General features: G+C 41.7%; 1 protein-coding gene across 1 annotated transcript; it reads right to left on the bottom strand.

Moving 5' to 3' along the window:
- Positions 1-6,307: 6,307 nt before the first annotated feature.
- LOC119233874 (WD repeat domain phosphoinositide-interacting protein 2-like) lies at positions 6,308-16,260 on the bottom strand. The gene is given in 3 exon segments (XM_037496540.2): positions 6,308-6,673; positions 6,675-8,094; positions 16,143-16,260. Coding segments are annotated over 2 exon segments (1,248 nt in total). The 5' UTR covers positions 7,796-8,094; positions 16,143-16,260; the 3' UTR covers positions 6,308-6,546.
- Between the last annotated feature and the right edge of the window lie 1,453 nt (positions 16,261-17,713).

Below are 17,713 nucleotides of genomic sequence, written 5' to 3'. Positions count from 1 at the left end.
TCTTGCCTTATATAGCTCTTTGGGGCTCAGTCTGACTGATTGATGAATAAAGTCCATAAAGATCTTTAAAATGTACTTGGCTAACTTTGTTTTTTACAATATAGTACTGAAAGAGTTCATATCTGTAGTAAAAGCCTTGCTTTCAGTTTTGACATTATATATGAAAAGTGACAGAAATGGCAAAGGACAAAATATACAGATCATGTCATATAAAGTTTTCTTGAAGAAACTATGCTAGAGAAGAGAAGGTTCAGGGAGAGCAAAAAAATTGTCTCTAAATATTGAAAGATATTCTTCAAGGGGTCTTCCTGGTGGCGCAAGGGGTTAAGACCCAACCGATGAAGCTATCACAAGCCCCTGCAGCACGAGTTGGCCAGGGAGATACCCACATGGCACAGCAGACTTCTCCTGACTTACCTGCTGCCCCCCTCAGGAGTGTGTTTCAGTCAATCCACCTGTTATGCTCCCCACTCTGTCTCTGGTGAATCCTCTCACCCTCCTAAAACTCTGGCCTGTACCCCAGCTTTTGTATGCATAAATAAATCTTAAAAAAAAAAAAGAAAAAAGAGCTTAATAATTCTAAAGTAACTACCAGCTTTAAAATTCTAGGAGAGGGCCTCCCCGGTGGCGCAGCGGTTGAGCGCTGGGTTGCGAAGCTCCCCGCGACCTCCATGGCGGTGGTTCAATCCCCGGCTGCTCCCGGCCACCGGAGGAGGGTCCCACATGGCGCGCAGACCTCTCCTGCCGCCCGCTGCTCCCCTCAGCAGTGTACTTCGGTCCTTCTGCCTGCTCTGCTCCCCGCTCTGGCTCTGGTGAATTCTCTCACCCTCCCGCACTTCTGACTGTACCCAGTGCATGTATAAACAAACAAACAAACAAACAAACAAACAAATAAATAAATAAATAAAAATTCTAGGAGAGGGGCCTCCCCTGTGGCGCAGCAGTTGAGCGCTGGGTTGCGAAGCTGCCCGCAGCCTCTGCGGCGCCAGTTCGATCCCCGGCTGCTCGCCGGCCACCGGAGGAGGGTCCCACATGGCGGACAGACCTCTCCTGCCGCCAGCTGCTCCCCTCAGCAGTGTACTTCGGTCCTTCTGCCTGCTCTGCTCCCCGCTCTGGCTCTGGTGAATTCTCTCACCCTCCCACACTTCTGACTGTACCCAGTGCATGTATAAACAAAAAACAAACAAACAAACAAACAAATAAATAAAACATGCCTCCATAAAAAAATAAATAAATAAATAAAATTCTAGGAGAAGTTGTGACTTCTCCTTAGAAGGTCTCATTAGACCCATCAAGAAGTTTCAATGGGAATAGGTCCACCATCACCCACCACTCACACAATCACTCATTTCCCCATCAAACCATGAAGATTGTATATTGACTGGCAGAATAGTATGGTTTATTGGATCCTAAAAATATCTAATTTAGGAAATACCACACTCCCCACCAAAAGCATTTTATAGAATGTCAGACCAACTACTCAGCTTGTATTAAATAGAACATGCAAAGACTTCACTAAGCATCTTACCTCAACCCCAGAATGAACCCAGAATCCATCCATCCTAAGGAATTGAAGCTTACATTATATCCTGAATTAAAGGAATTTATTCAAAATCAAAGCAGTCTAGATGACATAAAAACCACACTCCAATTCATAACTCTCTTACAATAACACTTTATAGAAAGTAGACTGCTCATTTTTAAAATGTTACTCAGACACTAGAAATTGCAGTAGTAAAAGTGAAATAGATTTATTGTTGACTAGTTCTTTTTTTAATTTTTAACTCAAAGTACACTAATCAATGCCTATGCCTAATTTGACATTCTGCATTTCAAGAAAACAGATGAAAAAAAAAGACTATCTCCATAAACCCTGGGCAATATTTCAATTACTAGACTTTTCTCTACAGCTTAAAAACATTGGGTAGAGGTTCAGATATTTAGTGGGTGTTAAGATCCTTTCCCATAAATAATTGGATTTAGGCTGATTATTTTTCTGTCCTCCATTTTTAAAAATATATATTTTTTTCTGCCCAAACTATTTCTTTGCAGGCAACACATGTATGTGTTTTACTCTGTGAAGTAAATTAGATGAAGGTCATTGTTGACTTGACAAGAGCAATTTAGTGGGATGATGATTCTGGAAGGCTCTTTAGAATGTGTTCACTTACCCTTCATTGGCTCAGAATAATCTGGTGCAGTTGCATGAGGTGAAAGGGGATATCATTTCACAATTTTCTCTTTTATATTTAAATTTTATCACAATAGAAAAGTCACCCCCCACCAAAAAAAAAAAAAAAAGGAAAAAAAATGGATTCAAGAGAAGTTGGAGGCAATTTTTTAAAAAATATATAGACAAGGGCTTTCCTGGTGGCACAAGGGGTTAAGCATCACACTGTGAAGCAATCCACAGCCTCTGCAGCACAAGTTCAATCCCAGACCGGCCAGGGAGCAACCCACATGGCGCCCAGACCTCTCCTGTCTCACCCGCTGCTCCCCTTAGCAGTGGACTTCGGTCAATCTTCCTGTTCTGTTCCCCGCTCTGTCTCTGGTGAATCCTCTCACCCCACCCCAACACCCTGCATCTCTGGCCTGTACCTCAGCTCTTGTATGCATAAAACAAATAAATCTTTAAGATATATATATATAGGCCACACTTTCAACACATTTGTTGTAAAGAAAAAAAGAAATAGGATGGCAGGTGGAGGGTGAGAGTTCCTCGATTCTTTTTTAAGAAGAGAGAAAACACAGAACCTGCAAAGTACTGAGGAAAGAGAAAAGTCACAGATGCTGGAGAGATTGAAGGCCAATTGCTGGGGGCATGAATTTAAGTGGCTGAGGATTTATTGGCAGTTAGAATGTCAGGAAGGAAGACAGGAAGATTCAGGTGAAGATGACAGGCTTATAGGCTCTAAAGAGAATGGATTTAACTCAGCAGATTATTAGAAATCTTCAAAGAATTTTAAGCAGGAGACTGGCTCTTTAGATTTGTTTCAGATAACAAACATTTGTCCAAGATGGGATTTAATTTAAAATGTGAATTGACCTCTACTGTTCAGTATTTGCTCCTTCTTATAATGCCACCAAAATCTGTGATATTCAAGTGAAATCTTTTAGATGGCATTGTATATTTTTTGGACATCTTTTCAGTGTTAAAAAATAAAGGGTATCCATTTTTTCATTTGTTTGTTTGTTTGTTTTGTTTATATATGCACTGGGTACAGTCAGAAGTGCAGAAGGGTGAGAGAATTCACCACAGCCAGAGCGGGGAGCAGAAAAAAAAATAAAAATAAAAAAAATAAAGGGTATCTCTGAAAAGAACATCAACACTCATTATGCCACTAATATACAACGACCAATATCAGAAAGTATAATCTTTTTTCTTTGTAATTTAATGGAGAAAAAAACAGTATTTCATCACTGCTTTAAGCTGCATTTATATAACTTCCAATGAAGATAAACATTTCCAGATGAAGGTTTCTTTGCATTTTAGCATACTTTAATGGGGTTGATGGTGAAGTTATTGGACAAGATTGTTTTAATAACTTTAAGAATGAATTCTCTTCAAGAGCCTCCTTGGTGGCGCAAGGGGTTGAGATGCAACCCGTGGAGCTGTCCGCAGCCTCTGCAGCATGAGTGCGAGAGTTCGATTCCCCACTGGCCAGGGAGCTACCCACATGGCGCAGCAGACCTCTCCTGACTTCGCCGCTGCTCCCCTCAGCAGTATACTTTGGTAGGTCTGCCTTTTCTGTTCCCTGCTATGTCTCTGGTGAATCCTTTCACCCCCCCCCCCCATGCTTCTGGCCTGTACCCTAGCTCTTGTGTGCATAAACAAATCTTAAAAAAAAATTCTCCTCAAGAAAACCAAGAAACAATGTTTCTTGACTATTTCTACTCTCAGCCCAAAACTTCCTTCTCTAATGACACTAAGCTTTTAAATGCATGTGAAATATTTAGTTTTAACAATGTAGGCATAGAGGAGAAAGCACTTGAAACAAAGTCATCACAAAAAGAAACACATCTTCCCCTTCTAATAATGTTGTCCACCCCATGGGGAGACTATTCCTTGTGTCCCATTACAAATGATCTCAATGCATACTTTCTGTTGGTAGTCTCAGATTTTTATGTTTCCCAGATGTAACAATCACTTGCAAGCTTTAATTTCTGAGGGAAAGAACACATAGACATTCAGCAAGAAGAGAAACTAAGAAATCTGGGCCTATTTTGGGTTTTTTGAAATTTAGAGACAGCTTTGGTGTAAGTCCTCAAAGATATTGAAATCACTGGTTTCTATTAAATAGCTGTCTAAATGTCTTACAAGTGTTGGAAGTAAAAGGGAAGTATGTATAATATTTGTTGCTGTAATGCAAGGGTGGGTAAACTTTTTCCATAAAGGGCCAGATGATAAATTTTTAATTTTTTTTAAAATTATGTTTATTGAAGTCATGATTTATGACAGTTTATATTTCAGGGATATAGGTTCACAGTTCTACAAATATGTTCTCACACTGTGCCCACCACCACAGATAGTAAATATTTTAAGCTTTGTGGGTTGTATATTTTATTTTTTTTTTTAATTTTTTTAAAGATTTATTTATGCACACAAGAGCTGAGGTACAGGACAGAGATGCAGGGGGTAAGAGGATTCACCAGAGACAGCGTGGGGAACAGAACAGGCAGACTGACTGAAATGTACTGCTGAGGGACAGCTGGGATTTCTACTCACCAATAAAAGGCAAACTTTGCAAAAACTTGGATGGATTTTTTTAAAGAAAAAACCTTAAAGGGCCTCCCCGGTGGCGGCAGCGGTTGAACACTGGGTTGCGAAGCTGCCCGCGGCCTCTGCAGCACAGGTTTGATCCCCGGCCGCGGGGCGAGGGTCCCACGTGGCGCGCAGACCTCTCCTGCCGCCCGCTGCTCCCCTCAGCAGTGTACTTCGGTCCTTCTGCCTGCTCTGCTCCCCGCTCCGGCTCTGGTGAATTCTCTCGCCCTCCCGCGCTTCTGACTGTACCCAGTGCTTGCTAAATAAATAAATCTTAAAAAAAAAAAGATCCTAACTCAACTTTTAAAAAAAAGAAAAATGATGTAAAAATATATAAAAATTAAAAAATAAAAATAAAAAATAGGCAAAAAAAAAACAAACATGCTTGTCTATGCATCCAAATGCTTGTCTTTCATTACATTAATGTATCTAATTGGGGGCCTCCCGGGTGGCACAGCCGGTTGATTGCAGCACTGTGAAGCTATCTGCAGCCTGTACAGTGCTGGTCTGCAGTGCGGTTTCAATTCCCCTGCCGGCCAGGGAGCAACCCACCTGGCATGGCAGACCTCTCCTGTCTCTCCCGCTGCTCCCCTCAGCAGTGTATTTCAGTCAGTCTGCCTGTTCTGCTCCCCACTCTGTCTCTGGTGAATCCTCTCACCCTCCCGTGCCTCTAGCCTGTACCCCAGCTATTGTATAAATAAAAAATAAATCTTAAAAAAAAGTAAAATTTTATAATCAGAAAGAACCTCCCTCTTCTATACCCACACGGAAACCAAGATTCGAAACAGAAGCCCAACATGGAAGAAGCCCCAGAATAACCCAATTTGGAAAGGATTTCATTAACAAAATGGGGAGAAATGGTCCCAGAGAGGCCCTAGGCATAGAGGTCTCCTCCAAAGCCAAGGACCGGCCCAGTCTGGGAAAGCCCCGGGGAGGGTTGGGGGATGGGGTTACTCTCCGACCTGCAGGGGACACCACCAGCTTCACCACCAAGACCACTCTGCTCTGGGCCTCCCCGGTGGCGCAGCGGTTGGGCGCTGGGTTGCGAAGCTGCCCGCAGCCTCTGCAGCGCCGGTTCAATCCCCCACTGCCTGCGAGGGTCCCACATAGCACGCAAACCTCTCCTGCCGCCCGCTGCTCCCCTCAGCAGTGTACTTCGTTCCTTCTGCCTGCTCTGCTCCCCGCTCTGGCTCTGGTGAATTCTCTCACCCTCCCGTACTTCTGACTGTACCCAGTGCTTGTATGAATAAATAAAACGTTTTAAAAAAATAAATAAAATCCAAAGAATCAGTAGCTACAAAGCATACTCGAATAGATTAAGTTTAAAAAAAAAAAAAAAAAAAAACCACTCTGCTCTGCCCAAGCTACCTTCCTGTGTACCCTCCTCACCGTATGTAAGTTTTTACAAAGCAAACCCGCAGTTTAAAGAGCCTTGACCACTGCTATGCTGACCTGGCACATTAATGGGTGCAAAGCAAGAAGGTTTGAAGCATTTTAAGTAATTTTATTTATTTTTCTTCATTTTAAACATTTTGTTACTTTTTATTTTAGTTAATTTTGGCAAAAAACAAACAAACAAAAAAACCCAAAACACTAAAACTTGTAAGCACGATTAAGACCTTATAGTGAAAACAATGTTTCTGCACAGCATGGGATAGACTACAGCTACAATCTTTTTTACCTTTTCCCTCTGCCTTCCCCTCCTACAACTCAGGCACAGAGCGTGTAGCACAAAGTCCTGTCAATGCTCCTTCTTTCTCATCTTCAGGAGGCAGAGTTCCCAGTCAGTCAGTCCAAAGACTCCCGGAGGGTGCGGGGTGCCTCCCCGCGCACCCATTGTCATTGGCCTCAGGCTGAGCTGTAGGTCCCCGGGCTACAGGGCATTGGTGAGAGGCCACGAGCTTATGAGTCCTCTCCATCAAATCGGTGCTGTTGCGCCAGGGTACACTCCCCTCCTTGCCAGGGGTCCAGGTTGTATATGTACAAGCAGCCGTCGGAAGTACCCACCAGGACCCGCGGAATATCTTGAATTGTGACCAGTGAGCAGATGTTTCTGCGGCCACAGACCGGCAAGTAGACTGTGGCAAAGGCTCTGGCCTGGCTGAGCACGTCTGCTACCAGCGAGGGCAAATAGCTGGCGGAAGCCAGGAGCATGCTCCCCAAGTACCCGGTCCAGGTGGTGGGGGCCTCGGGAGCCTTATCATGCTCCATCTGGAGTTTGAAAATGTGCACAGTCTCGGTGTTGCTGGAGGTGCAGAGGAACATGCCGTCGCTGCTGAAGGCCATCGAGTAGATGTCAACACACCGCTTAATTCCTCTCCGGAACTGAAAGAGATTTTGTCCCTCTGGGATGGAAAATACCCTAATGATAGTCCCCTTCTCAGAAGCAGTAGCGAGCATGGTTCCACGAGCGTCGAAGGCCAGTGCTGCTAAACTGCTCTGATGAGCCAGGATCCTGCTGGCACCTCTCAAGTTATAAGCGTCGAAGATGTGCACCTCCCCGGTGGTACTGCCTGGGAACGCCAAGTAATCGTTTTCTGACAGTACACACAGGCCTGCAGGGTTTGGGGGGGTCTCCCTGATAACATGCAGTATCTCCTGGTTCCGAATGTTGTAAATGTAGACAGTCTCTTGCAGGCACACTACTAACCTGTGCCGGTTCATCTTCACAGCCAGGATTCTATTGCAATAGAAGTAGTTACAGATCTCCGTGGCCTTTTTAAGGCAGAAAACTCTCACCTTCCCAGGAGCCCTGAGGCTGACGATGGCCACTATGTTCCTAGAGAAGGAAGTTTCCACGATGCTCACATCTTCAATAGCATTGTATTCATAGAGTTGCTCCAACTTATCCACATTAGAAAGGCCAAAAATTTTATAACCAGACTTATTACCAACAAGTAGGGTCCCGCCCTTAGAGAGATGGCCGACATCAGCTGTCCCAGATGCATCTTTCAAGTCCCCTTCTTCCTGGTGGAATGCAGCGAAGAGCAACTGGCTGGCGCGGGGCTCACAGCTCGCTCTCTCCGAGTTCATGGTGGGCACGCGGGGCGGACGCGCAGGCAGGAAAGCGGACGGGGGGATCTGCTGGGCTGGGTGCTTCACCCGGAGGTTCGGAGGTTCGGTGCTCTCAAGATCCGCGGTATCCCGGGGCCTGCCTTGCAGTACTCCAGTGACTCTCAGGGATCAACTGTTTGCCTTATCCGATCCGCCTTCATTTATGCTCTGGCCGCGCCCTAAGTGCCTGCGCATCCCCGCCCCCTCCAGGTGGCGACTTTAAATCATTTTTATTGTACAATCAATGCTATCATTTGGTAGAGAAAATTTCAAAGAACCTATAAAAAAAGGAGAAAAATCTGTACTCATATCATCTAAAGATCTTGCCATCTAAAAACGTCTGTGCTGAGGGGCCTCCCTGGTGGCACAAGGGGTTAAGTCAAGTTACTATGAAGCTATCTGCAGCCACTGCAGCAGGAGTTGGATCCCTGGCCAGGGAGCTAACCCACATGGCACCGCAGACCTCTCCTGTCTCGCCTGCTGCTCCCCTCAGCAGTGTATTTCAGTAGACCTGCCTGTTTTGCTCCCCACTCTGTCTCTGGTGAATCCTTTCAAACCCCACACTTCTGGCCTACACCCCAGCTCCTGTATGCATAAATAAATTAAACCTTAAAAAAAAAGTCTGTGCTCATACTATCTAAAAATTAACATTAAAGTCTTGGTATATATAATTCCAAATATATACATATTGTGTTGTGTGTGTGTGTATAATATATATTATATATAACCATGTGCCATATATATGCTTTCTTAACAACATGGGATTATAAGCTACAGAATGTTCCTTTCCCCATTTGCCATGTTTTATAAACATATTTTCTTCTGTGCATGGCAGCATTATTTACAATAACCAAGACTTGGAAACAACCTTATGTGTCCATTGATGGATGAACAAAAAAAGACACGGTATATCAAAATGGGACATTATTCAGTCATAATAAAATAAAATCACGCCATTTTTGACACTGTGGTTGGAACCCTGGGGATATAATGCTCTGAACTACCAGAGAAAGACAAACATCTTATGATCTCACTTATGGCAGAATCTTAAGAAAAACAAGAAATAAGATCACAGATACAGAGAACGGATTGCTGATTGCCAGGGGCAGGGCCAGTGGGTGGGCTAAATAAGTCAAGGGTGTCAAAAGGTACAAACTTCCAGTTATAAAATCTCAAGTCATGGGAAGTAATGTACAGTACAGTGACTTATTAACAGTAGTATAGTGTATATTTAAAGTTGCTAAGACAGTTAATCTTTAAAGTTCTAATTGTCCATGTATATAATAGATGATAAGTAGAATTACTGTGGTGGTCATTTTGTAATGTATACAAATATCAAATCATTATTTTGTATACCTGTAAGTAATGTACTGTTGTATGTCAATTGTTCTTCAATTTAGAAAGACCTGGTATGCCTAAAAGTGGTTTCAACTGCCTCAAAGTGTAATCTTAAACCAATCAATCGCCCTGGTAAACTCCCTCTTCCCTAAAGGGAAGGTGGCTTTGCCTTAAATGATCTTTCTTTTCTTTTGCTAATAACCTTCTCTTACCCTTTTTCTAACTAAAAACATTAGGATCTATTAGGGAAAAAAACCTTTATTTTACTGAATTTATTAATCAAATGAATTCCTGTTATCTATTTCCAAAACTATCAGCAAGAAAAGTAGCTTAAGATTTAAATAGATGTTAATAGGATAAAAAAAGTTTAGGTAAACTCATCAGTGATCATTGGTTTTATGTACATAAAAATAGTTTCAAAAAAATTTTCAGTAATTTATTCCTTTAAGGTTTTTGATAAGTTAAATGATGGAAATTCACTGATTCTCTAGATCATTTTATTAAAACACTAAATACCAAGCTTGGGTTTACTTTTGAAGAAACTAAAGAAGTTTGGGTCTGTTCAGAAATGTCTTGGGCTACCTGAAAAACTATTATTCGGAGGCACATGTTCTAGAAATTACGAAATTGTGTAGGCCTGCCAATCTAAAGAATGTTGACCTAACAACAGTTCACATTACCTTTTAGTTTTCCATTAGATATTAACATATAAGATTCAGGAAATACTTTATGTATGTCATTGGAGCTACTAGAAATAGCATAATAAGTGAAGCATCCCTGTATGCAAATAAGTAAAATGTGTGTTTTCAACAAGAGAATAAAAAAGGAAAGTTATAGAAGACTTGGGGGAAAAGGACTCTCAGAAAAGAAAACTATGCGTAATCAAACTGGGTAAGATTTAACAAATGAGAGATTTTAAATTAATAACCTTTAATTTTAATAGTGTATTTGCATAAAACTAAAACTCATCTTCTTTCATTTGCTAAATCAACAAGATCACTTGCTCTTGATAAGATATTGTGAAAGGCTTTCCCTTACCTTATAAGTAGCCTACCCAGAAAGCAAGGATTTGTGTGTTATCAAAATAATATAATGTATTTCGTGTCATTTTTTAAAGAGCTAAGTTTTGTTTGCAACTATGTAAACTTTTATATTTGCTTCTGAAATCTTTCATTGCTACTTCCATTAAATGGGTAAGTATTGATTCATAATGATCTGTGGTATCTTTCTGCTGATGTCCAAAACCTTTTGGTATTTTTTACCAACTTCCTCAAATCAAATTCGAAATGAAGTATTTGACTTTACACTCTTGATAACAGAATTACCAGGAACATCTCAAAAGATGTAGTCACTCTCTTTATGAAAAGAGGGATATTAAAATTATTTGGCCTACTAAATTATGTAGAGAGCATTGTCAAGTATTAACACTAAGTCTCCTTATGTTCTATTTGTGTAGATACGGCTATATCTGTTCTAGAAATTACATGAAAACCCTACAAGTCTGACATGTCTTGGTACAATGTTACTACAAGGAATTCTAATTATGATGTTCAAAGTTTTCTATTGCATTTAATGAACTCTCATCAGATATTTAAACTTGGCCATTCTTAAGTTTTTTGTCATTTGTGATTATTGTTTTAGCAAGTGTTCCCCTGAAAATGCTTTATCTTCGAGCAGGTTCTGGAAAGACTTTTGCAAGGACTCTGGAATACAGATCTCTGGTGACTTTTAAGATCATTAAACTGAACTGGGTTTAGGAAGACATTTTTCTCATATGCTAGCTATGACTTACAGCCATTGATAAAGTATACCTTTATAAACAAAGATGAAATATTTACTTTTTCTCGCTACTTAACCCATGCAAAATTTTGAGAATTTAGTAATTTTACTATAAATGGCAATAAATCTCCGAGCTTTCTGTATAATATTACAGGTAAAATCTAGTGACCAAGAGCAAGCAGGTTTAAGAGTCTATATAGCTAGTCCTGCAATAGTTACACAAATAACAAGACAAGTTTATTGAAACTAGACTTCTTTTACCAACAAGTTAATTGTACCATGATTTTCTTAAATAGAAATCAGGATAATTGTAGAGAGAAAAATTATATTTTTACCTTTGTAGCTGTTAGAACCCAGTTGTGTGTCTTTGGGGTTAGTTATGTGACTATAAACTGAACTTGATCCTCACTCTAATTTCCTCAATTATGTGGCTATGACTCTCCAAACTAATGTTTCCAGTTTAGGAATCACTGAAAATAAAAGCTCACATTGAATCTTCTTGGAAGGAGTTATACCACGTCCTCCTCACTACCCAGAGAGCAGCCAAGCTTCAGAAACTCAAACTGTAGGTATATATCTCACAGCTAAAGAGGGCTCCACCCAACATCTGGCCCTGTACATATGTTGAAGATGGTAGTAAATGAGAAGTAGCTGACATCAACGAAGACTGCTTCTGCCCAAGACACTAGGTCAACACTTCATTCTTCAACTCCCTTCCTTTTCTTTTTCTTTAGTATCCCCCCAAGCTATTGCTAAAGAGATAAATAAATTCTCAGACTTGGGTTTGCCACTAAGCTGATTTTGCCGCTCTGCCAATCACATACTCCTCCCTGATTGCCAGTGTTCCAGTTTCTGTGGAACAAACCCCATTCCTGTGTACTTTGTGTGGGGGGCCACGTCCCTGTCTCTGGTTAATAATCCCCAACCCAGGGAAACATGCATCCCAGTTCTATACAGTGAAAGGGACACACGGCAAGGGTAAACAGAATAAACCACCTGTGTAAGCGAACAACCCTTAGATTTTACAGGCCACGTAGCTGTAACCTCTCCCTCACTGTTGAAGATGTTGCAGAATCTGCTGCTAAAGCAATAGATTCCCAACAAAAATCCTTGGGCTCACTGACCAATGCTCTTTATAGACCTTGATCATCTTTTAGCTAAGCAATGAGTTGTCTTTGTTGGAAACTACACCAAATGCTGCACCTGAGTCAACACTCCTGGAGAAGTTAAAACTCATTTACATAAAATCACTGCATAAGCTAGCTGGCTTTAGAGTGACTCCTTTAGCTGGGTCTTTCTTTGATTGGTTTGGAACTTGGGGAACTGGGGAACTTGCCGAATTATGCACCAAACTTTGGGAATTATTCTACTTATGCTTACACAATAATCTCCCTGGTATGTTATAGTCTCTCAAAGGCCTTAAATTCACATTGCAGCTGCTAACCATCAAGCAGCCATCTCTTTCAGGCTGGGACCTCAGAGCAGGAACAAGGACTGATCTAACAAAGAATGTGAAAGTAAAATTGTAATCCAAACGACCTGAGAACAACACGCAGAGGATTAACAAAAACAGAAATGGTGATTTTCTTACTCAGATCAAAAGAGATTATTAAAAATAGGAAAAGGAGGCCTCCCTGGTGGTGCAAGGGGTTAAGACACAGCACTATGAAGCGAGTTCAATCCCCAGCCAGGGAGATGACCCATGTGGTGCAGCAGACCTCTCCTGTCTTGCCTGCTGCCTCCCTCAGCAGTGTATTTCACTGGATCTGCCTGTCCTGCTCCCCACTCTGTCTCTGGTGAATCCTCTCACCTGTCCCACGCCCGCCCCACCTCTGGACACCCCAGATAAAAACAAAAATGAGAGGTGTAGAGAGAGACAAATAAAACATGCTAGACATGTTTATTGGACAATCAAGGGATTACTATATAGGATTTAATTTTATTAGACTTTTAATTTTTCTGTATGTTTAAAATTAAACATCAGGGTCTCCCTGATGGCACAGGGGTTAAATCTCAGCATTATCAAGCTATCACCAGCCACTGTGGCATGAGTTTGAGCCCAGCCAGGGAAGTGACCCACATGGCACAGCAGACCTCTCCTGTTTTGCCTGCTGCTCCCCTCAGCAATGTATTTCAGTACAACTGCCTGTTCTGCTCCCCACTCTGTCTCTGGTGAATCCTCTCACCCTCCGCATCTCTGGCCTGCACCCCAGATCTTGTATGCATAAAATAATAAATCTTTAAAATAAATAAATAAAAATAGGAAAAGACAATCCCAAAAGGAACCCACCCAGATTTAGCACATTCAATCTCTCCTTAAAAGTATTAAACCAATCAACTCTAGTGAGATCATCTGCATAGTAAGCCCCTGCCTTCTCCTGGGGGAAAGTGTCTTTGCCCTGAAGAATCTTTCTTTCTTTTGCTGATGACCTTGTCCTAACCCTTTCTGACTATAAACAGCTTTTACTTTGTGCAAGTCCATGCAGAGCCTGTCTGCTTGCTAGATGGGGCTCATCTGCACAGATTTATGAATCCGCCATTAAAGCCAATTATACCTCTAAATATAGTCTAATGAACTTTTTTAGCACTGTTAATACACCAGCTGTGAGTGACTGTCCTTTTCAATATCATACACCACACAACATGTCATAAAGAAAGCAGGTTTTAGAAAGGGAGAGTTTTAGTGAATCCTAGCTCCAGTCCTACTAATGTTTGCCTGTGGTAGTTTTGTCCAAGTTCTTTAACCTCTGTGGGTTCAGTTTTCCTTTCTGTAAATGGGACTTTTGTCAGACTTAGGTGTGCCAAGAGAGAGAAGATACTTGAATAACACCTAAGAGTAACCAGATTATTATTATAATTCCTTTTATCTGCCTTAAATTCTATTTTTATTGTAGTGTTAGGGGGAAAGGATGTTCTGAGCTAATCCCATACAGGCTGTGTGGACTCCACCCCCACTCCAGACCAAAGCCATCAGGACATTGGGAAAGACAAATCCTGTCACCACCAAATATTTAATCATATAAATACACAATTTTCTGTATAATTTTTTAAAAGCTTAAAAGGAATTTATTTTTGCATAGAAGAGCTGGGGTGTAGGCCAAAGGTGTGGGGTGGTGAGAGGATTCACCAGAGACAGAGTGGGGAGCAGAATAGCCAGATCTACTGAAATACAGTGCTGAGGGGAGCAGCGGGCGAGACAGGAGAGGTTTGCTGCGCCATGTGGGTAGCTCCCTGGTGGGGATCAAACTGGTGCTGCAGTGGCTGCAGATAGCTTGATAGTGCTGAGACTTAACCCCTTGCACCAAGCGGGGAGACCCTTTTCTGTATAGTCATTGTCCATTTCTATTTTTTTTTTGTTACTTGACAATTGTCTATTTTTTTGAAATGTTCAATCTTCTCATTGATTCATAAGTGATTTATATTTTAAGGATAATAAATCCATGCATGACATATATTTACAAATCCTTTCCAAGCTTGTTGGTTGAGTCTTTAATTAAAATTTTGTGGTTATGAACAGAAGGGGTTGTTTTTTGACTTTTTTTTTTAAATTACAAACACACAAAAGTTAAAAGGGTGGTATAGGAAACATACATTGCCCAAAAAACTAATTAAAAAATTTTATTTTTTTTAATATTTTGCCCTATTTCTTTTATCTATCTCCTTGTTTTTGAGAAACATTGCAAAATATGGATTATACTAGGCCACACCTATATGCCTTAGCATCTATCTCCTAAGAATTGAGATATTCTCATAGATGTCCACAAACATCATCACCTCAAATATCGTCCATAACTAATATATAATATTTAGTAGTCTCATTAAAATTCCGTAAACAAATAAATAAGAAGACTTTAAGGCTTCAAAACCAAAGGAGGGCCTTCCTGGTGGTGCAAGGGGTTAAGTCTCAGCACTGTGAAGCTATCAGCAGCCACTGCAGCACCAGTTCGATCCCCAGGCCAGGGAACTAACCCACATAACCCAGCAGACCTCTCCTGTCTTGTCCGCTGCTCCCCTCATCAGTGAACTTCGGTCAATCGGCCTGTTCTGCTCCCTACTGTGTCTCTGGTGAATCCTCTCACACCTCTCCCCCACCTCCCACCCAAGCCACCCGACTCCACCCTTACCCCCCCTCCTCCGTGCGCCCCCACACCCCCTCCCCCTGCACTTCTGGCCTACACCTCAGATCTTGTATGCATAAATAAATATATCTTTTTAAAAAATACAAACAAAGGAGATACTTTAGTAACTACGTTCTTCATTCCTATAAAGTATTGTCTGAGTCTGAAAGAATTCATAGAAATCACAAGATTTTAATTTTGCTTTTGATGATCTTTCACTCCACAGTGCAAAGAAGCGCATCAGAGTCAAAGAATTTACTCGCGGGTGTGAGGAGACCAAGTCATCCCTAACCACCCCCTTCTCTCTATTCTAAATATTCCTCACAAAGTAATTCTAATGAGCCCAACAGTTAAACAGAAGACACCTGGGAACAGCCGCCTAAAAAGGCCTTCATGGAAGTTGTTAGCCTCATATAAACATGAGCAAACAGACCAAATAACAGCTTGAAATATTTAGTTTCACCCTCTGTGAGTCTCCCGGAGATGCAAGTCATTTGTCTTGTAATTATGCCCCATCTCCCAGGCCCAAATTCGTCTGCTCAACCGTTCCTCAGCAGAGCAGCCATCCTTTCCATGCATCTTAGTATAGCAAAAAACAGAAGTCCTGGTGTTTCCAGATCTCTCTACAACCATATATGAAGTAAAGAATCTGTCTGTTCGCCAGACATTTATTACTACTCAATATTCCACCAGCAAAGGGGAATTTTGCCATCGACATCCAAACCAAATGATGCAAAATACAGGTGATAAAATGTACACTTCTGTGAACTCTCTCACTAATGTGACTTTTGATATTTGGGAGGAATTCAAATATTTTACTTTTAAATATGACTTAGCAGATGCTGGAAGGCATTAAAGACCATGGAACTCGGCACCTGTTCAGTGACATTTAATGAAAAGCAGAAGCATCTCCCCTTATCCATGAATGCAAACATTTTTAAATTATTACCAGTAATGGGCCTGAAACCCATTATGAAAAGTGGTTGTTGTTTTTTTTTTCTTTGCCTGGATTTTTCTATCAGAGCTCCTTGGAACCAGAAACTTGCTATGTCAGCAGAGGGAGATGCCAGAATACAAAATTACCCAGTTACCTTGCATCCAGCCAGCACTCCTGAGAGCCTGCTCCAGCCAGAGGGTATGGGTCATGGAACGCAGGTGAGTGTTCCCTCCTATGCTCAGCCACACAGCTTGTTTGCATTTAAGACTCAAATCCTATTCCGACATACAGATGTGACTTTTCCACACCTTACTGATTCCTTAAAAAAAAGTCCAGAGTAATAAAAGTGATAGCTAATATTCACAGTTATTTATTATTTTTTAAGATTTATTTTATTTTTTTATGCATACAAGAGCTGGGGTGTAGGCCAGAGGCACGGGAGGGTGAGAGGATTCACCAGAGACAGAGTGGGGAGCAGCGGGAGAGACAGGAGAGGTCTGCAGCACCATGTAGGTTAGCTTCCTGGCCAGAGAGTGAACTTGTACTGCAGTGGCTGCTGATAGCTTCATAGTGCTGAGACTTAACCCCCTGAGCCACCAGGGAGGCTCCATGGTTGTTTATTATTTGGGACCCCTTTGTAGACTTAGTACCTGGCATGTAATAGACATGCAACTTGTTTAAGTCTTCCCCTTTGTCAGTATTTCACAGTGATCCTTCAAGAGAATATGGATAGGGCCTCCCCAGGTAGCACAGGCGGTTGAACACCACGCTGTGAAGCTGTCCGCAGCCTCTGCAGCACCGATTCCATCCTGGCCAGCCGGCAAGGGTACAACATGGCACAGCAGACCTCTCCTGTCTTGCCCACTGCTCCCCTCAGCAGTGTATTTCAGTCGCTCTGTCTGTTCTGTTCCCTGCTCTGTCTCTGGTGAATCCTCTCACCCTCCCTCACCTCTGGCCTGTACTCCAGTTCTTGTATAAATAAATAAATAAATCTTTAAAAATAAAGAGAGAGAATATGGATAAGTGATAGACTCACTTAACAGGTAATAAAAACAGAACTTAAAGAGCTTTCAAGACTTTCTCATACAGGAAAATGATGCTAATAGGCCTGTCTCGGCAGCTAACTGACAGAATTGAGACTATTACCAATATTTTCCAACTGTAATCTGGCCCATGCCCCCACCATGCCTCATTAGGGCCCTGAGCGCTTTCTTACTTTTCAAAAGCAGCCAGGTCTGGGCCTTTCTGCCACAGCACCTTCCCCCTCCAGGAAGGGATATCTGAAAGGGGGAGGCTGAAGGAAATTTAGGAACTGACATGATGTTTGCATTAAGGCAAATCCCTGCTCAATGGAGAAGGTGTGTATCAGAGGATCCATCCCTAAGAAATGGGAGAAACTACAAGGGTGTTTCAGGAAGCAGGAGATTGAAGAAACGGAAGTCACATGCCTGAGTTTCAAAGAGACATCACTATGGTATTTCTGGTAAAAGACTAATGTCAGAACTCTGGAAAGATCATTATCACGTATTGCAGTCTAAGTACTAAGAAGGTCAAGGACCCGTGGAATCATGAAAAGCTCACCCATGTCCTTCTATCTTCTACCATGAACTAAAATGCCTCTGTTTTGTCCCTTCCTATTATTATCACATGTTCTGCTTCTCCTCACACCCCTGACCAGGACAGGTGAAACAGGCAGCAGAAGATGGGGTTAATTGGTCTTACTAT

This window comes from Talpa occidentalis, unplaced genomic scaffold, assembly GCF_014898055.3.
Source record: "Talpa occidentalis isolate TD23 unplaced genomic scaffold, MPIMG_talOcc4v2.1 talOcc4.8, whole genome shotgun sequence".
Taxonomy (NCBI): domain Eukaryota; kingdom Metazoa; phylum Chordata; class Mammalia; order Eulipotyphla; family Talpidae; genus Talpa; species Talpa occidentalis.
This window is presented reverse-complemented; position numbering and strand designations above follow the sequence as displayed.